Source organism: Pseudophryne corroboree, chromosome 1 (assembly GCF_028390025.1).
Source record: "Pseudophryne corroboree isolate aPseCor3 chromosome 1, aPseCor3.hap2, whole genome shotgun sequence".
Taxonomy (NCBI): Eukaryota; Metazoa; Chordata; class Amphibia; order Anura; family Myobatrachidae; genus Pseudophryne; species Pseudophryne corroboree.
Window position 1 is genome coordinate 515,614,963 of NC_086444.1, and position 27,151 is coordinate 515,642,113.

Below are 27,151 nucleotides of genomic sequence, written 5' to 3' on the forward strand. Positions count from 1 at the left end.
ATGTACACACACAGGAAGGTATACAGAATACAAGCTGTGAATAACATTTTGGGGAAGTTAAAGCCTCTTTAGGTTATTGCCAAAAGCAGAAGTAACATGTAGCATATGATATAAGTGAGCTGCAGAAATCGGGGGAGGGTTAACGCTTGCACTGCCAGGTAATTCATATATATATATATATATATATATATATATATATAAAAGGAGTAATTTAACAGTGCTTTAGTAAGCTACACCCACACACAAACTGAACTGTGTAGTGTCAACGAATAAACTCAGGAACCAGCAGTGAGCACGTTCAGACAGAAGAACTTGGAGCTGCTTAACCCTGTCAGCCCTGGGGTCACATTTCTGTAAGGTTACGTCTAACAAGTCTTGGTGAAAGCAGCACATTCTGCCACTTGCAACGTGGGACAGTGAAACAAAACTCATTTATCTCTAGATTTCCATTTATGAGGCATGAAGTAGGACCAGCTGACCACTGTGGATATGTGTTACTATAATGGTAGCAGAACTCGGAAATAAGTATACTGTATGTTCAAATTGGGATAAAGCTCATCCTGTTGACAACCTCGGGCCAAAGCCGGAGATTCATATACACAGTGTGTAGCGGGGGAGCAGTCGGTCGCACAGCATTGGTCGCAGCCTGTAGGCAGGGTGGCAGCGGTCAGGGAGGGGAAGTGCGGAAGTGTGAAGTGACAGCTCCCTGACTGACACAGCGCTCGGGGCATGAGGGAGCACGGTACCCGGCCAGCCTTGCCGCACTATTCCCCGCGGACGCAGCATGGCCTCACTGTCCAGCGCGGAAAGGAGGGCGTTTGCTCTCAAGCTAAACAGGTAAGTGTTCCACGCCCGCTTCCGCCTGGGTGCCCAGTATTTATTATTACTTAAGGGGAATTGCGGGTCACTGCCAGGTGCTGTTGCTCATTGTTTACATGTCTGTAATTATGCACAACGTTCTGGAGGAGACCGAAGGCGTTCTATGTATTAGGGTTTAGGGTATATTTCAGTCTCTGATAGTCGTTAATACAGTACATCACTGATCTACAGTGCATTGCACTCTAATATCAACAACCCATAGCCTCTGGGAACACGACAAACTACACTGAGGACTAGTCTACTGAATACAGAGCACGGAAGTATTTCTAACAAAATATCTACTTCGGATATGAGGAAATATGAATATTGTGACTTGGTTATTAAGTAGAATTGAAAACATGTTCTCACCAAAAAAATAAAATAAAGTCCACTGCTTAAAGTTATAATACACATGGCTACTAATTACACTCTTTAGGAAACATACATTAAGTTATAATTGATGACACACTTATGCATATGTGATGTACAAAGCCGATAATACCCTTTTCAGACTAACATACTTTCCCCGGGTTATTGCACGTGAATGCGCAGAATGAATATCCTGGGTCGAGTGTCCCGGCATTTCACCCAGGGTAGTGACCTGGGTTGAAGCCGGAATCGCCCACGGGATGCGTGCAGTGTGAATGGGAAAACCAAGTCAAGGCGACCCAGCACCCATTCTTTGCATAGGAGGAGGCGGCGGCGCTTGGAGATGATCATCTCCAAGCGCCACCTCCTGTATTGTCAGCTGTGACGTCACTAACCCGGGTCAGGCCGCAAGTCTGAAAGGGGTCTCAAGCAAGGTCGCATTCAGGAAACACCCCCAATACAAATTCCGGGGGCGCAGCCCGGCTCTGCGAATCTGAAAGGGGTATAATAGAGGGAATACATACAGGAGATCGGCAGACAGGATGCCAGCTGTCACTACACAAATATTGGAAAGCTGCTCAATCAGATGTAATATCACTCAGGTGCTAAAAGGGAGGGGTAATTCTGTGTAAGAAAAAACAATTTGTGTTCCCTAATGCACACTGAGTGAGTAATAATACTACATAATAATCAGATAATACGGAGATCTTAGTTGCGTATATCTGCAGATATAGGGTTAAGCCCCCAGGCCGATCGACAAGGCTTCTCCGTCACTGGGGGTCCCTAATACTAGGTATGGGACCAGGGTGCAGGACCCCATCATGCCGGCACAGGTCGGCTACCCCAGGTCAACACACAGGTGAAAATTAATAAGGGTTAATAAGAAGCACTATACTGACAGCCGCTGCGCTCGCCACGCTTAGGGTGGTGGCGTGGACCCACCACCCGAGTGGGAATACCGGCATTTTCCCGCTGTCGGGATTCCGGCGTCGGTATTCTGAACGCCGGGATCCTGTCAGGTGGTATATTAACCGCATCGCTAATAGAGATTGTGAAAGCTCTTAAGGGCCCTTAAGACTGGGCGACCCGACGCCGAGCTGCCCGACCGCCGATACGGCAGACGGGCGACCTGGCGGCGGGGGGAGGTGACGGGGGGAGTGAAGTTTCTTCACTCCCCCCGTCACCCGGCTCCATATCAATTCATGCTAATATGGACAATCTCGTCCATGTTAGCCTGCATGCATAAGCGACGGGGCATCAACGATTAACGAGCACGGGGGCGCGCATCGTTAATCATTGGTGCCTACACACTGCACAATATGAACGAGAACGTTAATATCGTGCAGTGAGATCTACCAGTGTGTAGGGCCCTTTAGGGGGATATAAGCATGTGGAGAGAAATAAAGCACTAACCATTCAGCTTCTAACAGTCATTTTTCAAACACAGGAGATCGCATTTGCAATGCAATCTGGGCACGATATTTGCGCCCAAAATCGCATTGCAGAGGGGGATCACATCGGATGACTGTATCACCTGGCACAGGTAGGGACAGGGGCTCAGAAAAGGAACCCACCCTGGCGATGTGCTGAGTGTGGTGCCAGGGCGGCTGCACATGCACGGTCACACTGACTGCCATGTACAGTGGGCATTTCAGGCGGAGAGTTCCTGGGGAACCCTGCTGGAACTACAGCCCCGAACTGTAGCACATAGGCTACTACGGCCTACCGCTATCTGAAGATGGCGGTAGCTGCGGGGGCCAATATCGTAATGCTTTGCAATCCGAATATTGGCAAATACAACTGGTAGAAAAGTGTAGTAGGTGAATTGATTAAAAGAATAACTAATTTAAGGAAAAAACATGGCATGACATATTGTTATATGTAATCGTGGGCAGAATAGTTGGTGTAATGGTTAGCATTACTGCCTCACATAACTTGGGTCGGATTCCCAGTAAGGCCCACGTGTTTTCTGGATACAGATTCTAACCAAAAAATATCCCTAGTATATGAGTATGTGCTTACATGTGGTTTGTAATATGAATTGTGACTTGTAAGCTCCACTGGAGCAGGGACTGATGTAAATGGCCAAAGTGGGTATTTATCAAAGCTAGGAGAGATAAAATTGTGATTGTACTAACCAATTAGTTCCTGATTTGTCAAACACAGCTTGTAAAATGTAAAGTAGAAGTTGATTGGTTGGTATTTGATCTTTCTCCAAGCTTTGATAAATACCCTCCAAATGCTTTCTGTAAAGTGCTGCATAACTTGTGCGCAATATAAATAACTAAATTGTGTCATATGGATCTTTAATAATAGAATATGAATCCAAAATAACAGAATTACCAACAGTATTACTGCAATATAAATGGTTAATGGATGCTCCCTCCCACTGCTTTACAATGCCCAGAATACTGGCATGTAAGGCAGGGTGCGGGGCTACGACGACGCAATTCAGCACAAATCACGGCATCAACCCGCTCCCTTTCTCGGTCTACGAGCGATGGATATGCGGGCGAATGCGGGATGTGCGGGCGGATCCGGGGGTGGGGGGGATTGTAAGCGGACATCTGACTATCTCCGGGAGACTTGCTTTCTCTTCCGAGGCTCTGGGAGTGCCACCCGATTTTCGAAGGTCGCCTGGACATTTCGGGAGAGTAGGCAAGTATTGGTTAATTATATAATTTGAAAAATATTCGTAATGCTCCCTTGTAAATTATTAAACAGCAGAATACTTGATGCTTTCCATAGTGGGCACTTCCTTTGTCTTAAAGAAAGAGGAATAAGACAGTAAAATGTTTTCTTTCTTACGACGCACTCAAGTAGTCGATTTTCATATAGTGAAGACTTGCGTTAGATCTTTATTTCTTCTGATAAGCCAATGTGCAGGATCCAGACTCAAAGCTACTCGCTTCAACACCAACTTGTTTCACATTTCCACCTTTTTCAAGGAAACTTGGATCCTGCACATTGGCTGATCAAGAGAAAAAAGATCTCACCTTGGTTTATTATATGCCCTGATTTTTAGACAGACAGACAGACAGACAAAAAGAAATGAGAAAATCAAGAAACTTAAGTGCTTAGCAATCGGAACAAGTGCAGTGCAACATTGCATCTATTTTACTGTATTTAATATATAGGATTCAGTATGATTTGCCGGAATACAGGATGCTGGTGGTCACAATACTGACGCCAGCATCCCGATAGTTGAAATCCTGACAGGCGAAGGGAAGACTGTTCCCCCTGTCCCCTAACCCCTAACATCCTTAGTGCCTGACCGAAACCTCCCCCCGGTGGTGCCTAAATCTAACTCTCCCTGCCCCGCAGCCTAACCCTAACCCTCCCCCTTAGTGCCTAAATCTAACCTCCCCTAGTGGTGCCTAATCCTAGCCCCCAACTCCATCCCCTCAAGTCCCCCCCCAAACTGCACAGCCTAAACCAAACCCCCGGAAGGCACAGTTTTCGCATAGCGTACGTGTGCATTTGCACTTGTATGGGGCTGGTTTCACTCTCTATGGGCGGTGGTTATCTGATCGCAGCCTTCTGCAAAATCACAGAGGAGCGTTCAGGTCTGTATTAGGTCCTATATCCGGCCTCCTCGATTTCTTCCCTCTGTTTCTCCAGTCTCTCCAGCTAAAGCCCGCTTGTCGGATACTCATCTCCAGCCTGATTTGACATATTCTCATTATTCTGAGTATCTTTAGGTCAACCGCAACTGTCTGTGGTACTCTATTTCTGCGTATGTATTGCAATTATGTGACCTGCTTATGCACATTTACAAATGCATTGGTAGGTGTCTTTTTTCCTTTCTAGACGGCTTTTCACATGCGTTTTTAGCAGAAGCAGGATTGGGAAAATCACACACCCTGTCTCAATAGCGATCCAAGCTGAATGACGTCCGAAGTCCGTAGTTGAGGTGCCCAAACGGGAATTTGGGTGCCCTAACCTGCACCTTAGATGGGTGTAGCTGATATTCGCGGCTAAAACCATCTATTTGGGCACAATAGAAAGCCCCCCCAAAAAATTGAATTGTGACTCCTGGTCACTTTAGATGGGTGATCGTGTGTGCTAAAACAATTGAATCGCCCCCAATAGGATACAGATTAAGTTCCCAGATTCATGTGTTTTCACGATTCACTTATTTGGGATTTTGTTCGCCTGCCTCTGGGAAATCATGTAAGATGTTCTTAATGTTGCACCATGTACAAATCTTTGATCATAAGACAGTTAGTTTAAGTACATGTTCTCACAGAGGTTGGGGAGTGAATGCACCTGGAGATACAGAAGAAGTCAGAGTTTGGGGCTATCCAAGCATATCACAAAATATAGGCAGCAACCACTGTGTTGGTCCCCAAAAGGTTAAATCAGTGTGGTTTTGTGTAGAATACCACCATTTCAATAAAACAACTGTTTGTGTCTGCCTCACATGCACTGTTGATGAGTTAGCAGGAGCCACCTACATATCTCAATAGAGCACCTTTCCCATCCTGTTATAGTGAAACAGCAGCTGTTATTAGGTACAGCCTCTTGAGCCTTTGCTCCCTCAGCATCTTTGAGCCTTTTTGGGATCAGCCATAACCTCAGATCTTATAGTACAGCCCTTAAGGATTGTCCTTTTCCGATCCAGACAATGGTTCAACGATAAGGCAGCCAGTTTACTCCCTCTACTTGCAGGATGACCATGATGTTGAAAAATCAACTGTGTTGATTTTTCACAGTGACTGTTTTTCTGTAAGTGGTATCCACAATATGCCCTGTCATTTCTATAGGTAGTATTTCTCCCTGCTTATTCATCTCCAACAAACCAAAGTACAGTGTACTCCCAGTAGTCAAAAGCACCTGTCACAACTGAGGGCCTGAGCTGACGGGAGGCAGCCTCAGTTGTAGGGGCTGAGATGTAACGGAACCTGGGAGGTTGTATCAGACCCCTAGACATGTAAGTAACATGTAGAATAACTGCCCGAAGGCGTGACCACGACAACCAGGATAAAAGTCAATGATGTTTATTATGACAAACTCCGTAACACAGCAGCAGTAAAAGGAAACATAAAAGTCAACAGAGGATAAATACAATTCCTGGGTACTACAGGGTGGCAAGGGCCACAGGCACTGGTAGTGTGAGACAGTTCTTATAATCTTCTAGTTGGAAAGTCCTTACCAGGCCTGACTGTAGCAATGGAGAGAACCCAGGATCGTACCAGCTGATGTTCCAGGAAAGGCTGGGCTGCTGAAGGTAAAACGGCTGCTGTGGATACTGGCTGGAACCAGACTGTTGTTGGTACGGAGTGGATACTGGCTGGAACCAGTTAAATAATAAACGAACTTGAGAGCGATGAAATAATAATGAAGTTTGGAGTTTGAGAGCGGTGAAATAATAATACCGGTGGAGAGTGGTAAACTGCAGAAAAGGACACCGGCCCTTTAAGAGAAGCTATACACTGCTGGAAGCTGGGCTGGAAGCAGGTGATTGTTTGAGAGCGGTGAAATAATAATACCGGTGGAGAGTGGTAAACTGCAGAAAGGACACCGGCCCTTTAAGAGAAGCTGTACACTGCTGGAAGCTGGGCTGGAAGCAGGTGATTGTTGTAGCTGGAAACAGGTGAGTCCAGAATGGATCGGAGAGTCAGGCTACACCGCAGATGGAATGCTGGTGCGGGTCTCTATAGCAGAAGTCTGGAGACAGGAGCTGGAACCTGGAAGACAACCACAGGAGAGAGACAAACTGGAACTAGGTTAGACAACCAAAGCACTGACGCCTTCCTTGCTCAGGCACAGCATACTTATACCTGCAGCAAGGAAGGGGTTGGCTAGGCAATTATGCAAATCAACAATACAGACAGCAGATTGGTGGAAATAATCAGATGACAAAATCCAAGATGGCTGCGCCCATGCAGACACTTGGAGGGAAGTTTGGTTTGTAATCCATGTGAGAATTGAAACAGTAATGGCGACGCCGGCCACAGGAGACAGGAGACGCCAGACTGACAAGCGCACATTTAACCACGCGGGCACAGCGGAGGCCGCGGCTGATGAAATCACCACTCTGACATTCTGCATGTGGAAACTCAGGAACAGCGGGATCCGGTCCTGGAACACTGAGCCAGCCTTAGGAGGCATCTGAAGGGTAAGTAATGGCGTCCAGATACCCGGATCGTGACAGCACCTTTGTGAGACTGCAGTTTTCCCAGAAAAGTCTATTTCAAATCTCCATAAACATTAGAACTAAGGGTTTATACCCACTTAAACAAAGTCAACTTTCAACCAGTTATTACTCCTATTTTTTGTCTTGGGGGCTCCATTTAATTCTTGTCCTCTCAAATGATCTAGAACTGAGGACTGTACTTGCTTAAAGCTGGGCATACACAATACAATTATCTGTCAGATAATTGGCTGGTTGGAATGAAAATCTGGTAATGGATGAGAGCAAATGACAATAGACCATTTGCTCCCAAACATTGTTCCCTGCACTAAACATGACCTTCAATATTTAGAACATTTCCTAGTGTTGTAAAAGTATGACTAGATTTACAATACTGTATTATAAGCCTGAAATATCAGATGCATAGAATTTAAGATAGGATATCTTTACCTGAGAAACACCCCATAGGGCAGAGGTAGGCAATGTACAGTATGGCACTTCTGCAGCAGTGGAAAAATACTTCTCAGCATGCCCTAACAATAAAGCTGTGGCAGGGCATGGTGTGAGGTGTAGTTCTACAGCAACTGGAGTGCCACATGTTGCCTATTCCTGCCATAGTGCATCCATCTGGAACCCTTGATCCTAAAATATTTACCAGATTATCAATGTAATAACTCCTTCCTAGATGGAGACCTTGAAGCTGTCAAGTCAGAACCTCATAGTTGCCAATTTTCACATGTCGGCGATGCAGGGGTCATGGCATGGCCAAGTGGGCGGCACCAAGTGTGATGGCACAATTGTGTCATCTTGGTCCTATACCCCGTTATGCACTACTGTGTTAGCTGGCACTGTAAAGCAGGGGACAGGGCCACAATGATGTGTTTCAGTGCAAATTGAGTCATCAGCTGTCCGGACCACCCACTTCACTTGGGAGACTTGCCCACTCCTGTCTTCCAGGCGTATGATAGAGCCACCCGAGCTTTGGCAGTGTCCTAGAATAAAGCAAGACATTTTAACCAAACCGAGATCATAGAGAAGCCTTACTATACCAGATATTTACCAGATGTGTGGGTTCAGCTTCCTGAAAACTAAACCCACCCGAACTTGCGGTTTCCAAACTCCCGTTTCCTGCTAGGCTCGGATTTAAAATTGAGACAAAATGTCATCTTCCCTGTGTCGGATCTTGTATTTGTGGATTTCATAAAATCACTCTGTGATTAGGGCGCATTTCACACCGGAACCCAGGGGGTTAGGGTGCGGAGCTATGGGCTCTATCACTGTGTCAGTGAAGGGCTGTGGGGTCACGGGGTGCAGCACTGCTGTGACTGTGTCAGACAGTCAGTGAAGGGTTTTGAGCCGCATCACTGCTGTGAATGTATCATTGAAGTGCTGTGAACTTCAGCACAACTGTGATTGTATCAGACTTTCAGCGAAGGGCTGTAGGGATGTAGCACTGATGTGACTGTGTCGGTAAAGGGCTGTGGGCTGCAGATCGAAATCACAAGGTCAACTGAGGTGTTGTGGTTTACATAGGATTAAATACAGTGGTTCTCACCATTGGAATGTGTGGAGCAGAGCTCCATCCACTTCTATGGGGAAGCTGTGATTGACATACTGACTGCACACATCCAGTTAGCAGGTTTTCACTATGGTAGCGGTTGCTGATTGGCTGGTGGCTCCTAAAATGACTGGAGTCACCCGGGTGCTGGTCAGTCATGCATTGAATGTGTATGTGGACACACATACACATTCTCAGGCTGGTGGTTCCAGTTTTCCGATTTGTTTTGTTTTTAACCCTTTTGATGCCTACTTTGGAATGAAGAGAACCAATCTAAACTGGAATAGGTGAGTATGTTTTTTATTTTTATTTTTTAACAGCTACCATGGATTTCTATTGGAGTAGTGGACATGAAGGGCAATGGAGGATGTAGGTAAGTATGTGTGAGTGCGCATGTATGTTTATTAAACTTTTACTTTCTGTGGTGTGCATGTCTTGTAATATTCCTTTTACAGGTGGGACCACAGGTACCAGCGGGTCATTTAATGTCCCATATGCTGGTACTTGTGGTTTTCCCAGCACCAGCATGCGAGGGAGGCTGTAGTCACCTGTAAAAAGACAATATATTTCAATTTAACACTTTAATTATTATTATCCTTTATATGGCGCCACAAGGGTTCCGCAGCGCCCAATTACAGAGTACATATGCACATAATCAAAACAGTGACTTACAGTTGAAGACAATATAGGACACGTACAGGGTAACTAAGCATAACTACACCAGTAGATGACATAGAGATAAGTTTTAAAGGTGGCCAAAAAACTGCAGAATTTGGTCAGTTGAGGATTATTAAAGTAAGAAAAGGATAGGCACATGAGGGAAGAGGGGCCTACTCGTGAGAGCTTACTGTACATTCTAAAGGGGAGGGTCAGACAGACAGGGGTGACACAGATGGGGTAGACCAAGCATGGGACAGAGTGTTAGGATGAGATTTTGCTGGGTTTGGTAAAGAAGTGGGTCTTAAGAGCCCGTTTGAAGTTCTGTAGGGAGGTGGAGAGTCTGAGGGGGAGAGGTAAAGAATTCCAGAGAAAGGGAGCAGCACGTGAAAAATCTTGGAGATAGGAGTGGGAGGAAGTAATCATAATACAGAAGAGTCGGCGTGCATTAGCAGAGCGAAGAGGACGGGTGGGAGAGTAAAGGGAGATAAGGTCACAAATGTAAATGGGAGAGGAGTGTGTGAGGGCTTTGTAAGTGAGTGTGAGAAGTTTGAATTAGATTCTGAAAGGGAAGGGAAGGGAAGCCAGGAAAGGGCTTGTAGGAGAGGGGAGGTGGATGTAGTGCGTTTGGTGTGGAAGATGAGCCGGGCTTCAGCATTGAGGATAGATTGGAGTGGAGAGAAGTAATTGTCAGGGAGGCCAGTTAGGAGGAGATTACAGTAATCCAGTCTGGAAATAATGAGTGAGTGATAATGGTCTTGGTGGCATCCTGGGTGAGAAAGGGTCTGATCCTGGAAATGTATTTGAGATAAAAATGACATGTTTGTGAGAGGTGCTGAATCTGTGGTTTGAAGGAGAGGGAGGAGTCAAGGATTACACCAAGACAGCGCACTTGGGGGCTAGAGGAGATAGTCGTGCCATCAATGGTTAATGGGATTGTGGGAGGTGAGGTTGTGCGGGAGGGTGGGAAGATGATCAGCTCAGTCTTAGACACGTTGAGTTTAAGAAAGCGCTGGGACATCCAGGGAGAGATAGCAGAGAGACAGTTGGAGGTACGAGTGAGGAGGGTCGGGAAGAGATCAAGGAAGGAAAGGTAGATTTGAGTGTCATCAGCATAGAGGTGACATTGGAAGTTAAAAGAACTAATGAGTTTACCTAAAGAGGATGTATAGAAATTGAAAAGTAGAGGACCAAGAACAGAACCTTGGGGGACACCAACAGTTTGTGGAAGTGGGGGGGAGGTAGTTTCATGAGAGGAGACAGAGAAGGAATGATCAGAGAAGTAGGATGACAGCCAGGAGGGGGCAGTATCACGCAGACCAAGAGAGTGAAGGATTTGCAGAAGGAGAGGGTGATCCACAGTGTCAAAAGCAGCAGAGACGTCAAGAAGAATAAGCAGAGAGTAGTGGCCCTTAGATTTGGCTGCATGGAGGTCATTGCAGACGTTTGTGAGGGCAGTTTCAGTGGAGTGGAGAGAACGGAAACCAGACTGGAATAGGTCAAGCAGTGAGTGAGAGGAAAGAAAGGCAGTGAGGCAGTTAATTATGGGAACTCCACACCCACGCCCAGGGGTGCCGGGCAAAGCATCGGGCTTCAGCCCTGGCCTTGGGTGCCCTGGAGGGGGGCTTTAATTGGGGGGGCCGACTAGTTGGAGCGCTACAGCCGCTGGGAACAATATAAATGTGTCCCCTGGCTGCGGCATTACCTCCCTGGCTAGTGGAGCCCGGTACTGGTTTAAAAAATACGGGGGACCCTACTTCTTCCCCCCCCCCCATATTTCTGGAACCAAGACCGGTCCTAGGGGGACCTCAGTGATTTTTTCCACTTTATTTTTTTAACAGGACTGGCTCAAAGAGCCCAGTGCTGGTTATGCTTTTGAAGGTGGGGACTCCACGTCGTTTAAAAAAACAAAAACTTTTTTTAACTCTTAACACAGAAGCTGGTCTTTTATTTTTGGGCGTTTTGGTAATGTTTTATGTGCGAGCTATAAACTTTCACCCTGTTGTATGTGTGCAGTGGCTAAACATCTGGATGCAAATTTTGCCATTGCGAGTTTTGGGGTTCCAGGAAACATGCACGTTTGCATGTCCCTGCACACTATTACATCATACTCTCCACCTGTACCTTTTTGGCAGGTACAGTACCTTTTTTTTCTCTAACGTCCTAGAGGATGCTGGGGACTCCGTAAGGACCATGGGGATAGACGGGCTCCGCAGGAGACATGGGCACTTTAAGAAAGAATTTAGTTCCTGGTGTGCACTGGCTCCTCCCTCTATGCCCCTCCTCCAGACCTCAGTTTGATACTGTGCCCAGAGGAGCTGGGTGCTTTTCAGTGAGCTCTCCTGAGTTTACTAATAGAAAGTATTTTGTTAGGTTTTTTATTTTCAGGGAGCTCTGCTGGCAACAGACTCCCTGCATCGAGGGACTGAGGGGAGAGAAGCAGCCCTACTCTCTGAAGCTAGGTCCTGCTTCTTAGGCTACTGGACACCATTAGCTCCAGAGGGATTGGTACGCAGGATCTCACCCTCGCCGTTCGTCCCAGAGCCGCGCCGCCGCCCCCCTCGCAGAGCCGGAAGATAGAAGCCGGGTGAGTATGAGAAGAAAAGAAGACTTCACAGGCGGCAGAAGACTTAATGATCTTCACTAGAGGTAATGCACAGCACTGCAGCTGTGCGCCATTGCTCCACACAGCTCACATACTCCGGTCACTGTAAGGGTGCTGGGCGCAGGGGGGGGGCGCCCTGGGCAGCATTTGGGACCTCATGTTGGCAAAAGTACACATATATACAGCTGGGCACTGTATATATGTATGAGCCCCCGCCAAAATTACTGTATAAGCAGGACAGAAGCCCGCCGTCGAGGGGGCGGGGCTTCTCCCTCAGCACTCACCAGCGCCATTTTTTCTCCACAGCTCCGCTGAGAGGAAGCTCCCCGGACTCTCCCCTGCTGATACACGGTAGAAGAGGGTTGAAAAGAGAGGGGGGGGGGGCACATAATTAGGCGCAAAAACTATACATACAGCAGCTACTCGGTTAACATTAAGTTACTGTGTTTTTCCTGGAATATTATAGCGCTGGGGTGTGTGCTGGCATACTCTCTCTCTGTCTCTCCAAAGGGCCTTGTGGGGGAACTGTCTTCAGAAAGGACATTCCCTGTGTGTGTGTGTGGTGTGTCGGTACGCTTGTGTCGACATGTCTGATGAGGAAGGCTATGTGGGAGAGGAGCGGGAGCAAATGAATGTGGTGTCTCCGCCGACGGCGCCGACACCTGATTGGATGGATATGTGGAAGGTTTTAAATGATAATGTTAATTCCTTGCATAAAAGATTTGACAAGGCTGATGCATTGGGACAGTCAGGGTCTCAACCCGTGCCTGACCCTCTGTCGCAGGGACCGTCAGGGTCTCATAAGCGCCCACTATCCCAAATTGTTGACACAGATACCGACATGGATTCTGACTCCAGTGTCGATTACGATGATGCAAAGTTACAGCCAAAATTGGCTAAATCCCTTCGATATAGGATTATAGCAATAAAGGATGTTTTTCACATCACAGACACGAGGGTGTATATGTATAAGGGAAAGAAGCCTGAGGTAACTTTTCCCCCCTCACACGAACTGAATGAGTTATGTGAAAAAGCTTGGGAATCTCAAGGTAAGAAAATGCAGATTTCCAAATGGATTCTTATGGCGTATCCTTTCCCGCCAACGGATAGGCTACGATGGGAATCCTCCCCTAGGGTGGACAAAGCTTTAACACGCTTATCCAAAAAGGTAGCCCTGCCGTCCCAGGAGACGGCTACCCTCAAAGATGCTGCTGACCGCAAACAGGAGGTTACCCTGAAGTCCATTTATACACATTCAGGTACCTTACTAAGACCGGCAATTGCGTCGGCCTGGGTGTGTAGTGCTGTAGCGGCATGGACGGATACCTTATCTGAGGAATTGGATACCCTAGATAAGGATACTGTATTATTGACCCTGGGGCATATAAAAGACGCTGTTCTATATATGAGAGATGCTCAAAGAGACATTAGTCTACTGGGTTCTAGAATAAACGCTATGTCGATTTCTGCCAGAAGGGTCCTGTGGACTCGGCAATGGACAGGTGATGCCGACTCAAAAAGGCATATGGAGGTTTTACCTTACAGGGGTGAGGAATTGTTCGGGGAAAGTCTCTCGGACCTGGTCTCCACAGCTACAGCTGGAAAGTCAAATTTTTTGCCTTATGTTCCCTCACAGCCTAAGAGAGCACCGCATTATCAAATGCAGTCCTTTCGTTCAGAAAGAAACAAGAAAGTCCGAGGTGCGTCCTATCTTGCCAGAGGTAGGGGCAGAGGAAAGAAGCTGCACAACACAGCTAGTTCCCAGGAACAGAAGTCCTCACCGGCCTCTGCAAAATCCACCGCATGACGCTGGGGCTCCACTGGCGGAGTCGGGCCCGGTGGTGGCGGCACGCCTTCGGAATTTCAGCCACATGTGGGTTCACTCCCAGGTGGATCCTTGGGCAATAGAAATTGTGTCTCAGGGTTACAAGCTGGAATTCGAAGAGGTGCCTCCTCGCCGGTATTTCAAATCGGCCCTACCATCTTCCCCCCAAGAGAGGGAAATAGTGTTAAACGCAATACAAAAATTGTATCTTCAGCAGGTGGTGGTCAAGGTTCCCCTCCTTCAACAGGGAAGGGGTTATTATTCGACCATGTTTGTAGTCCCGAAACCGGACGGTTCGGTCAGACCCATATTGAATTTAAAATCTCTGAACCTATACTGGAAAAGGTTCAAGTTCAAGATGGAATCGCTAAGAGCGGTCATCGCAAGCCTGGAAGGGGGGGATTTTATGGTGTCACTGGACATAAAGGATGCGTACCTTCATGTCCCCATTTATCCACCTCATCAGGCGTACCTAAGATTTGCGGTACAGGATTGTCATTACCAATTTCAGACGTTGCCGTTTGGTCTCTCAACGGCCCCGAGGATTTTCACAAAGGTAATGGCGGAAATGATGGTGCTCCTGCGGAAGCAAGGTGTCACAATTATCCCGTACTTGGACGATCTCCTCATAAAGGCGAGATCAAGAGAGCAGTTGCTAAACAGCGTATCTCTTTCACTGAAAGTGTTACAGCAACACGGCTGGATTCTCTATATTCCAAAGTCGCAGTTGGTTCCTACGACTCGTCTACCCTTCTTGGGCATGATTCTGGACACGGACCAGAAGAGGGTTTATCTACCGATAGAGAAGGCCCAGGAACTCATGACTCTGGTCAAGAACCTATTGAAACCAAAACAGGTGTCAGTGCATCATTGCACTCGAGTCCTGGGAAAGATGGTGGCGTCATACGAGGCCATTCCCTTCGGCAGGTTCCATGCGAGGACTTTCCAATGGGACCTACTGGACAAGTGGTCCGGGTCACATCTTCAGATGCATCGGTTGATCACCCTGTCCCCCAGGGCCAGGGTCTCACTACTGTGGTGGCTGCAGAGTGCTCACCTTCTCGAGGGCCGCAGATTCGGCATTCAGGACTGGATCCTGGTGACCACGGACGCAAGCCTCCGAGGTTGGGGAGCAGTCACACAGGGAAGAAATTTCCAGGGTCTTTGGTCAAGTCAAGAGACTTGTCTTCACATCAACATCCTGGAGCTAAGGGCCATATACAACGCCCTACGTCAAGCGGAGACCTTACTTCACGACCAACCAGTTCTGATCCAGTCAGACAATATCACCGCAGTGGCTCATGTAAACCGCCAAGGCGGCACAAGGAGCAGAGTGGCAATGGCGGAAGCCACCAGAATTCTTCGCTGGGCGGAGAATCATGTAAGCGCACTGTCAGCAGTGTTCATTCCGGGAGTGGACAACTGGGAAGCAGACTTCCTCAGCAGACACGACCTACACCCGGGAGAGTGGGGACTTCATCCAGAAGTCTTCGCACAGATTGTGAGTCGGTGGGAACTGCCACAGATAGACATAATGGCGTCCCGCCTCAACAAAAAGCTACAGAGGTATTGCACCAGGTCAAGAGACCCTCAGGCAGTAGCGGTAGACGCCCTAGTGACACTGTGGGTGTTCCGGTCAGTCTATGTATTTCCTCCTCTTCCTCTCATACCAAAGGTGTTGAGGATAATAAGAAGAAAAGGAGTGAGTACAATCCTCATTGTTCCAGATTGGCCAAGACAGACCTGGTATCCAGATCTGCAGGAACTGCTCACAGAAGATCCGTGGCCTCTTCCTCTAAGACAGGACCTGTTGCAACAGGGACCCTGTCTGTTCCAAGACTTACCGCGGCTGCGTTAGACGGCATGGAGGTTGAACGCCGGATCCTAGCAGAAAAAGGCATTCCGGTTGAGGTTATCCCTACGCTGATAAAGGCTAGGAAGGACGTAACAGCAAAAATTATCACCGTATATGGCGAAAATATGTTTCTTGGTGTGAGACCAAGAATGCTCCTACGGAAGAATTCCATCTGGGCCGTTTCCTTCACTTCCTACAAACTGGAGTGAATTTGGGCCTTAAATTAGGTTCCATTAAGGTCCAGATTTCGGCCCTATCCATTTTCTTTCAAAAAGAATTGGCTTCTCTCCCAGAAGTTCAGACTTTTGTAAAGGGAGTGCTGCATATTCAGCCTCCTTTTGTGCCTCCGGTGGCACCTTGGGATCTTAACGTGGTGTTAAGTTTCCTAAAGTCACACTGGTTTGAACCACTTAAAACGGTGGAGTTGAAATATCTCACGTGGAAGGTGGTCATGTTATTAGCCTTGGCTTCGGCTAGGCGAGTGTCTGAATTAGTGGCTTTGTCACATAAAAGCCCCTATTTGGTTTTCCATTTGGATAGAGCAGAATTGCGGACCAGTTAGCAATTTCTGCCAAAAGTGGTTTCATCTTTTCATATGAACCAACCTATTGTGGTGCCTGTGGCTACACGTGACTTGGAGGATTCCGAGTTACTTGATGTGGTCAGGGCTTTGAAAATTTACGTAGCCAGAACGGCTAGAGTCAGGAAAACTGAAGCGCTGTTTGTCCTGTATGCATCCAACAAGATTGGTGCCCCTGCTTCAAAGCAAACTATTGCTCGCTGGATTTGTAACACGATTCAGCAAGCGCATTCTACGGCTGGTTTGCCGTTACCAAAATCGGTCAAGGCCCATTCCACTAGGAAGGTGGGCTCTTCTTGGGCGGCTGCCTGGGGGGCCTCGGCACTACAGCTGTGTCGAGCTGCTACTTGGTCGGGTTCAAACACTTTTGCAAAATTCTACAAGTTTGATACCCTGGCTGAGGAGGACCTCATGTTTGCTCAATCGGTGCTGCAGAGTCATCCGCACTCTCCCGCCCGTTTGGGAGCTTTGGTATAATCCCAATGGTCCTTACGGAGTCCCCAGCATCCTCTAGGACGTTAGAGAAAATAAGATTTTACTTACCGGTAAATCTATTTCTCGTAGTCCGTAGAGGATGCTGGGCGCCCGTCCCAAGTGCGGACTTCTTCTGCAATACTTGTATATAGTTATTGCTTCAATAAGGGTTATGTTATAGTTGCATCGGTCTTGAACTGATGATATGTTGTTTTCATACTGTTGACTGGGTAGTTATCACAAGTTATACGGTGTGATTGGTGTGGCTGGTATGAATCTTGCCCTTGGATTATCAAAATCCTTTCCTCGTACTGTCCATCTCCTCTGGGCACAGTTTCTCTAACTGAGGTCTGGAGGAGGGGCATAGAGGGAGGAGCCAGTGCACACCAGGAACTAAATTCTTTCTTAAAGTGCTTATGTCTCCTGCGGAGCCCGTCTATCCCCATGGTCCTTACGGAGTCCCCAGCATCCTCTACGGACTACGAGAAATAGATTTACCGGTAAGTAAAATCTTATTTTTTGTTCTGTACCTGCCAAAAAGGGCTTTGTACCGATTTTTTACTCTCCAAATTTTCATTTCATTTCACACCCCCTTTCATTTCATTTCACACCCCCTTTCCTAATTTGTACCTTTTTTTTATGTGTAAAATGTTGGAGGGTATGTTACATTTGCCCGTAAACATGCTCATTTCTAAACTTAAACCCTATTACATTTACCCTGCTGTCTATATTAAACTTAGGACAAGCTATGGCTCCCTATATTATACTAGACAGAAGATAGGGCTCTTTATGTTAGGCTTGGCAACAGACAGACAGTGCTAGATTAAGATCATATGGGGCCTGTCACACATCATAGGCGGCGTTCGCCGCGCTTACCCCTGCGTGTCTGCTGGTCGGTGTTGCGGCCTTTGCCTTCGGTGGGCCACGGGCTCCGGCGTCTGGCTGGCGCGGCTCCCGGCGGTTCTCCGGGGCATGGGCGCCGCCATGACACCCGGCATCACGTGGACGGGGGGCAGGTGACGTCATCAGACTGCTCCGCCAATCCAGCGCTGGTGGGAGATTCAAAGTCAGACGCCGGACAGAGCTTCAGTGCCTGAGTATCGTCTTTCCCTGACGTAGATGCCAGTGCTCTTGTTCCCGGCAAGGATCTCTGCAGTTGTACTCCAGTGTCTCCGGCATTTCCAGCTGCCAGTTTGCTGCACCGGTTCCAGTGTATTCAGCGGCCGGTATATCTCTCTGCGTTCTAGTCACCAGTGCTCCTAGGAATCAGCGTGGCTGCGGGCCTCAGTCTCCGTTCTCAAGTTCTACAAATCAACAGCGTCTTAAACCCCTGCACTTCAGTTCCTCACATCATCAGCGTCTCAGTCTCCGTTCTCAAGTTCTACAAATCAACAGTGTCTAAAACCCCTGCACTTCAGTTTCTCACATCACCAGCGTCTCAGTCTCCGTTCTCAAGTTCTACAAATCAACAGCGTCTAAAACCCCTGCACTTCAGTTCCCCACATCACCAGCGTCTCTGTCACCGCTCACAAGTTCTTCAACCATCTGTGCTATTAATCCTCATTTATTCCTTTTTGGCATTTGGCTTTAAGTTGTTTTCCTCTGCAATAAAGCTCTTTAATATTTCATCAAACTCCACTGTCAGCGTCCTGTATGAGGAAATCCTATATTAGGCCTCCCCTTTTCCAGCTCAGTTGTGGTTCCTCTTCCCAACCATCGGAAGAATCCCCGAGTTCACAACACCCTCAGTCTAGGCCAGTGACAGGGCCATGGACTGTGCATATGCCATGGGCCAATACTTTGTGTGTAAGTCTCTACTCCGTGTTTAACAATTTTTCCCCATGTTAGCTTTCCATATATACTTCGTGTTATTTCCTGATGTTCTGATTTACTGTCTCATTTGAAAAACATATTGGTGGCTTAATTAGCTTTAAAAAAACGCCTGTGGTAGGGAATATATTGTAAGCTTCTATGTGGCATAGTCTGATAGGGTTAAGTAAACAAGGTTATTATTGATTGTAAAGCACTGAACAATGTGTTAATGCTATATCAAATTGGTTCTCTATTTTGTACTTGGGTCTCTATATTAGATATTGATATCATCTTTCCTAGAAGATCATTGGACCCTCTGGCTCAGGTTAATGGATTTCTTCATACCTGATCCTATTACTTTCTTCCTTTCCTTTTACTGTATGTTATCTGTTCTGTTCAGATGGTTCAATGTCTAAAGCTGGGTACACACTTGCACAATCACACTTTCTATGTGATTTTACTTGAGATTTCACCTACATTCAGTAGTCCCAATCACAGTACCAATACATGAGCGCACACACCTTTACAATCTAACTTGCAATCTTTGACCCTCCTGGCAAAAATTTCTGCTGAAAAGATTGTATCACCGTACAGGGGTGGATCCAGAAGAAAATGACAGGGGGGCACCACAATAATGTTTGGTAGTAGCGATGATAGTGATATTTGCCAGGGAAAGGGGTGTGGCCTTACTGAAAGGACATGGCCTCACAGGATATGCCATCCCCAAGAGCCACACCCCTCTTTTTCATCACAGTGGGGGCATGTGGTACTAGACCCTTACCTGCTTGCCATGCCTTGGGTAGTTTTCAGGTTGGTGACTATATCCTCCTGGTGGCTATTCCAAGCAACAGGCTCCTCTCCGCAGTCTGCGTACCTTGGCTAAAGCACATGAGTTATACAGTCATTAAAATAAAACTGGGACAGCGCAGTAAAAAAGTGATGAGGATACATTGGTACAATAGTGGCTTATGCTATTTTCCACCTCACAAAAAGCCTTTCCTTCACTGCCCACCTCACAGCACTCTCCCCCTTCACTGTCCATCTCATAGTGCTATCTGCCTGTCACTGCCCACCTCACAGCACTCTCCCCCTTCACTGTCCCTCTCATAGTGCTATCTGCCTATCACTGCCCACCTCACAGCACTCTCCCCCTTCACTGTCTATCTCATAGTGCTATCTGCCTGTCACTGCCCACCTAACAGCACTCTCTCCCTTCACTGTCCACCTCATAGTGCTATCTGCCTGTCACTGCCCACCTAACAGTACTTTCCCATTTCTCTTACGTCCTAGAGGATGCTGGGGACTCCGTAAGGACCATGGGGTATAGACGGGCTCCGCAGGAGACATGGGCACTATAAAGAACTTTAGAATGGGTGTGCACTGGCTCCTCCCTCTATACCCCTCCTCCAGACCTCAGTTAGATCCTGTGCCCAGAGGAGACTGGGTGCATTGCAGGGGAGCTCTCCTGAGTTTCTCTGTAAAAAGAATTTTGTTAGGTTTTTTATTTTCAGGGAGCCCTGCTGGCAACAGGCTCCCTGCGTCGTGGGACTGAGGAGAGAGAAGCATACCTACTTAAGTGATAGGCTCTGCTTCTTAGGCTCCAGAGGGATCGGAACGCAGGTCTCACCCTAGCTGTTCGTCCCAGAGCCGCGCCGCCGTCCTCCTTGCAGAGCCGGAAGATAGAAGCCGGGTGAGTATAAGAAGAAAGAAGACTTCAAAGGCGGCAGAAGACTTCTGATCTTCACTGAGGTAACGCTGCGCGCCTTTGCTCTCACACACACACACACACACACACACACACACACACACACACACACACACACACACACACACAATACAGGCACAATACAGGCACAGATGGGCCCTAGGCAGCAATAAACCTCTTGGCTGGCATTATTAACGGTATATAAGGCTGAGGCATTAATATATACGATCCACCGCCAATTTTTTGTATTTTTGAGCGGGACCGAAGCCCGCCGCTGAGGGGGCGGAGCTTGATTCCACAGCACTAACCAGCGCCATTTTCTCCACAGCACGCTGCTGAGAAGCTGGCTCCCCGGACTCTCCCCTGCTGAACACGGTGACAGAGGGCTTTCAAAGAGGGGGGGTTGGGGGGCACATATATTTGGTGCAGTCAGTGTATATTTAACATATATAACAAAGCACTGTATATCTGGGAATTGTGTTTCCAGGGTCATTTGGCGCTCGGTGTGTGCTGGCATACTCTCTCTCTGTCTCTCCAAAGGGCCTTATTGGGGAACTGTCTCCATATTAGAGATTTCCCTGAGTGTGTGGGGGTGTCGGTACGTGTGTGTCGGCATGTCTGAATCGGAAGGCTCTTCTAGGGAGGAGGTGGAGCAAATGAGTGTGGTGTCTCCGTTGGCAACGCCGACACCTGATTGGTTGGATATGTGGAATGTTTTAAATGCAAATGTGAATTTATTACATAAAAGGTTGGACAAAGCGGAGTCCAGGGAAAAGGCAGGGAGTCCATCCTTGCCTGTTACTAAATCACAAGGCCCTTCTGGGTCTCAGAAGCGCCCATTATCTCAAGTAGCAGACACTGATACCGACACGGATTCTGACTCCAGTGTCGACTACGATGATGCAAGGTTGCAGCCAAAGTTGGCAAAAAGTATTCATTATATGATTATTACAATAAAAGATGTGTTGCATATCACGGATGACCCCTCTGTACCTGACACGAGGGTCCACATGTTTAAAGAAAAGAAACCTGAGGTTACTTTTCCCCCTTCCCATGGGTTGAATGAGTTGTTTGAAAGGGCTTGGGAAACTCCAGACAAGAAACTGCAGATTCCCAAAAGGATTCTTATGGCGTATCCTTTCCCGGCTAAGGACAGGATACGGTGGGAATCCTCCCCCAGGGTGGACAGAGCGTTAACGCGCTTATCCAAAAAGGTGGCGCTGCCGTCGCAAGATACCGCAGCCCTCAAGGATCCTGCTGATCGCAGGCAGGAGACTACCTTGAAGTCATTTTATACACATACTGGTACCTTGCTCAGACCGGCGATAGCGTCAGCTTGGGTTTGTAGCGCTGTAGCAGCGCGGACAGATACCTTGTCTACTGACATTGATACCCTGGATAAAGATACCATATTACTGACCTTGGGTCATATAAAGGATGCTGTCCTGTATATGAGAGATGCTCAGAGAGACGTTGGCCTACTGGGTTCCAGAGCCAACGCCATGGCGATTTCTGCTAGGCGAGCACTGTGGACCCGCCAATGGACGGGTGATGCCGACTCAGAGGCATATGGAGGTTTTGCCTTACAAGGGTGAGGACTTATTTAGGGAAGGTCTCACGGACCTGGTTTCCACAGCTACTGCATGACGCTGGGGCTCCACTGAGGGAGTCCGCGCCGGTGGGGGCACGTCTTCGACTTTTCAGCCACGTCTGGGTTCAATCACAGGTGGATCCCTGGGCAATGGAAATTGTTTCCCAGGGTTACAAGCTGGAATTCGAAGATGTACCTCCTTGCCGGTGTTTCAAATCGTCCCTACCAGCTTCTTCCCCAGAGAGGGAGGTAGTTTTAAGTGCAATTCAAAAACTGTGTCTTCAACAAGTGGTGGTCAAAGTTCCCCTGCTTCAACAGGGGATGGGGTACTACTCAACCCTGTTTGTGGTCCCGAAACCGGACGGTTCGGTCAGACCCATTCTGAATTTAAAATCCTTAAACCTATACTTGAACAGGGTCAAATTCAAGATGGAATCGCTCAGAGCGGCCATCGCCAGCCTGGAAGGGGGGGATTATATGGTGTCTCTGGACATAAAGGATGCATACCTTCATGTCCCCATATATCCTCCTCATCAGGCGTTCCTGAGATTTGCTGTACAGGATTGTCATTACCAATTTCAGACGTTGCCGTTTGGGCTTTCCACGGCCCCGAGGGTTTTCACCAAGGTAATGACGGAAATGATGGTAGTCCTGCGCAGGCAAGGAGTCACAATTATCCCGTACTTGGACGATCTCCTGATAAAAGCGAGATCAAAGGAAAAATTGCAGAAAAGCGTGTCGCTCTCCCTGAGAGTGCTGCAGCAACATGGCTGGATCCTAAATCTACCAAAGTCACAGTTGGTTCCTACAACTCGGCTGTCTTTCTTAGGCATGATTCTGGACACAGAACAAAAGAGGGTTTTTCTCCCAATGGAAAAAGCCCAGGAACTCCAGGACATGGTCAGAGACCTGTTAAAACCAAAGAGAGTGTCAGTTCATCAATGCACTCGAGTACTGGGGAAAATGGTGGCGACCTACGAGGCCATCCCCTTCGGCAGGTTTCATGCAAGGACTTTTCAGTGGGACCTTCTGGACAAGTGGTCCGGGTTCCACCTTTAAATACATCAGAAAATAACCCTGTCCCCCAGGGCCAGGGTGTCTCTCCTGTGGTGGCTGCAGAGGGCTCACCTTCTAGAGGGTCGCAGGTTCGGCATTCAGGACTGGGTTCTGGTGACCATGGACGCGAGCCTCCGAGGATGGGGAGCAGTCACACAAGGCAGGAATTTTCAGGGACTGTGGTCAAGCCAGGAGGCTTGTCTACACATCAACATACTGGAATTAAGGGCCATATACAACGGCCTTCGACAAGCGGAGAATCTTCTTCGCGACCTACCGGTTCTGATTCAATCAGACAACGTCACAGCCGTGGCTCATGTAAACTGCCAAGGCGGGACAAGGAGCAGAGTGGCAATGGCGGAAGCCACCAGGATTCTGCGCTGGGCGGAAAATCACGTAAGCGCTCTGTCAGCAGTATTCATTCCGGGAATGGACAACTGGGAAACAGACTTCCTCAGCAGACATGGTCTCCATCCAGGAGAGTGGGGTCTTCATCAAGAAGTTTTTGCAGAAATAACAAGTCTTTGGGGACTTCCTCAAATAGACATGATGGCGTCACGCCTCAACAAGAAGCTTCGGAGGTATTGTGCCAGGTCAAGGGACCCTCAGGCAGTAGCAGTGGACGCCCTGGTGACACCGTGGGTGTTTCAGTCGGTCTATGTGTTTCCTCCTCTTCCTCTCATCTCAAAAATATTGAGAATCATAAGACGAAAAGGAGTACAGACAATTCTAATTGTTCCAGATTGGCCTCGAAGGGCCTGGTATCCGGATCTGCAGGAAATGCTCACAGGAGATCCGTGGCCTCTTCCTCTCAGAGAGGACCTGTTGCAATAGGGGCCCTGCGTGTTCCAAGACTTACCGCGGCTGCGTTTGACGGCATGGCGGTTGAACGCCAGATCCTAGCTGGGAAGGGCATTCCGGACGAGGTCATCCCTACTCTGATAAAGGCTAGGAAGGAGGTGACAGTGAAACATTATCACCGTATCTGGAGGAAGTATGTGTCTTGGTGTGAAACCAAGATTTCCATCTGGGCCGTTTTCTCCACTTCCTACAGACTGGAGTTAATATGGGCCTAAAATTAGGCTCCATTAAGGTTCAGATTTCGGCCCTATCCATTTTCTTTCAGAAGGAATTGGCTTCTCTACCAGAAGTCCAGACTTTTGTGAAGGGAGTGCTGCATATCCAGCCTCCTTTTGTGCCTCCAGTGGCACCATGGGACCTTTACGTGGTGTTACAATTCCTTAAGTCTCCCTGGTTTGAGCCTCTTCAATCCGTGGAATTAAAGTATCTCACTTGGAAGGTGGTCATGTTGTTGGCCTTGGCATCGGCAAGGCGAGTGTCTGAGTTTGCGGCTTTGTCTCACAAAAGCCCCTATCTGATTTTCCATGTGGATAGAGCTGAGTTGCGGACTCGTCCTCAATTTTTGCCTAAGGTGGTTTCCTCTTTTCATATGAAACAACCTATTGTGGTGCCTGTGGCTGCGCGGGACTTGGAGGACTCAGAGTCCCTTGATGTGGTCAGGGCATTGAAAATTTATGTAGCCAGAACGGCTCGGGTTAGGAAAACAGAGGCACTGTTTGTCCTGTATGCAGCCAACAAGGTTGGCGCTCCTGCTTCTAAGCAGACTATTGCTCGCTGGATCTGTAACACGATTCAGCAGGCTCATTCTACGGCTGGATTGCCGTTACCAAATTCGGTAAATGCCCATTCCACTAGGAAGGTGGGCTCTTCTTGGGCGGCTGCCCGAGGCGTCTCGGCATTGCAGCTTAGCCGAGCGGCGACTTGGTCGGGGTCAAACACTTTTGCTAAATTCTCCAAGTACGATACCTTGGCTGAGGAGGACCTCATGTTTGCTCAATCGGTGCTGCAGAGTCATCCGCACTCTCCCGCCCAGTCTGGAGCTTTGGTATAATCCCCATGGTCCTTACGGAGTCCCCAGCATCCTCTAGGACGTAAGAGAAAATAAGATTTTAAACCTACCGGTAAATCTGTTTCTCCTAGTCCGTAGAGCTGGGGTGGGCAATTATTTCAGCTGGGGGGCCGCTTAACACTTCCAGTGAATAGTCAAGGGCCACACACAAAATATCTTGTAAATCGGGTCTGAACTGCACCGCAATGTGTAGGCGCGTCGGTCCGCAGCGACGGGATGGTACGAACAAAGCGATCGCATGGGCGATCGCAAGGTGATTGAGAGGAAGAGGACGTTTGTGGGTGGCAATTGACCATTTTAGAGGAGTGTCCGGAAAAATGCAGGCGGGACCTGGCGTTTGAAGGGAAGGTTTCTGACATCCGCTCCGGTCTCGATCATCGCACTGGAAGAGTAAGTCCTGGGCTGTGCAGAGACTGCACAAACTTTTGTTTGTGCAGCTCTCTGTAGATGCGATCACACCCCTGCACAGCGATTACCCCCTCCCCTGTAGGCGGCGACTACCTGATCGCAGCAGTGCAAAAATCGCCTGCTAGCGATCAGGTCTGAATTAGGCCTATAGTTATGTATATAACAATAAAAACATAGTGTGTGTATGTATGTGTATATATATATATATATATATTATATAAAACACTATAAAAACATACACCACAATATACATTAAATACGTAGTTTTTTACGGGCAAAATACAAAATGTCTAAAAAAAAGTAATCCAGTAATAAAAAATTAATAAAAAAAAACAAAACAGTGCTGAAAACAAACAGCATTCTGTGTAATGCTGGTATTCACAGCTCCTGTCTCTCCCTGGGCACAGTTACTAGCTCCCCCCCCCCCCCCCCCCCCCATCCTCCCCTGGACCCATATAGCAGTCTCTACCCCCCTCCCCGCTGGACCTATATAGCAGTCTCTATCCTCCCCTAAACCCATATAGCAGTCCCTCCCCTCCTAACCAACTTTCCCCTCCCCTGAACCTATATAGCAGCTTTTAAAGTTAAGCATAGATCCCTTTACCTTTTTTCACAGTGGCAGATCCGCTGCCTGATCCCCGCTGCCCGCTGTGCCGCACGGAGTCGCTGCTGCCCGCTCCTGCCGTGGCCCCGCCCCCCGTGCCGCCCAGCGCCTGACCTCACAGTGGAAATCCCGGTCAGCAGACCCAGTGACGTGACCGGGATTTCCTCTGCGGCGCCGCTTCTGGGAGCTAGGTAGCGCAATGACGAGTGGCTCAGCCAGTCGGGCCGCTTGTCATTGCACACTGGTGTGGGACAGCGGGGCCGGACAGGATCGGTTCGCGGGCCGCATCTGGCCCGCGGGCCGCACGTTGCCCACCCCTACCGTAGAGGATGCTGGGCGCCTGTCCCAGTGCGGACATATTTCTGCAAGACTTGTATATAGTTATTGCTTGCATAAGGGTTATGTTACAGTTTTGATCGGTCTATGACTGATGCTGTTTGTTTCATACTGTTAACTGGTTGCGTATATTCCAGGTTATACGGTGTGGGCTGGTATGAATCTTGCCCTTGGATTTACAAAATCCTTTCCTCGTACTGTCCGTCTCCTCTGGGTACAGTTTCTCTAACTGAGGTCTGGAGGAGGGGCATAGAGGGAGGAGCCAGTGCACACCCATTCTAAAGTTCTTTATAGTGCCCATGTCTCCTGTGGAGCCCGCCTATACCCCATGGTCCTTACAGAGTCCCCAGCATCCTCTACGAACTAGGAGAAAAAGATTTACCGGTAGGTTTAAAATCTTATTTTCATTGCCCACCTCACAGCAGTCCCCCACTGCACTGCTTACCTATAGTGTATAAAACCTACACATACTCATACCTGAAGGCGCCATTCAGGCCCATGCAACACAAAACAAGGAGAATAGGGCATTTTTGCGCAGTGTGGCTGCTGCGTGTGCGCACACTTCACAGGGCTTCAGCATGCTGAATTAGGCCCTCTTGCTAAACATTTACCAAATTCCATGAGCTCATAAAAATCTCCATGTGTTTTTGGCCTTGCTCTTACCTACACTTGCTCCAAAACTTACAGTTCTATTATTCCCCCCATTGTCTGCCTATAAAAAAAACAACAACGGGTCAGCTCCCACATCTCTCAATTTGTATTGTGGAACCCATACAGGTGAAATTCAGAAAA

At 48.0% G+C, this 27,151-nt stretch overlaps 1 protein-coding gene across 2 annotated transcripts in view; it reads left to right on the forward strand.

Moving 5' to 3' along the window:
- Positions 1 to 338: 338 nt before the first annotated feature.
- Positions 339 to 27,151, forward strand: part of DOCK8 (dedicator of cytokinesis 8) — a 458,638-nt gene continuing 431,825 nt past the window's right edge. For both annotated transcript variants that reach the window (XM_063913931.1, XM_063913933.1), the window contains exon 1: positions 339 to 837. In XM_063913931.1, the coding sequence (XP_063770001.1) occupies positions 785 to 837 (53 nt within the window). In that variant the 5' untranslated portion in view covers positions 339 to 784. The remainder of the gene's footprint in view (positions 838 to 27,151) is intronic.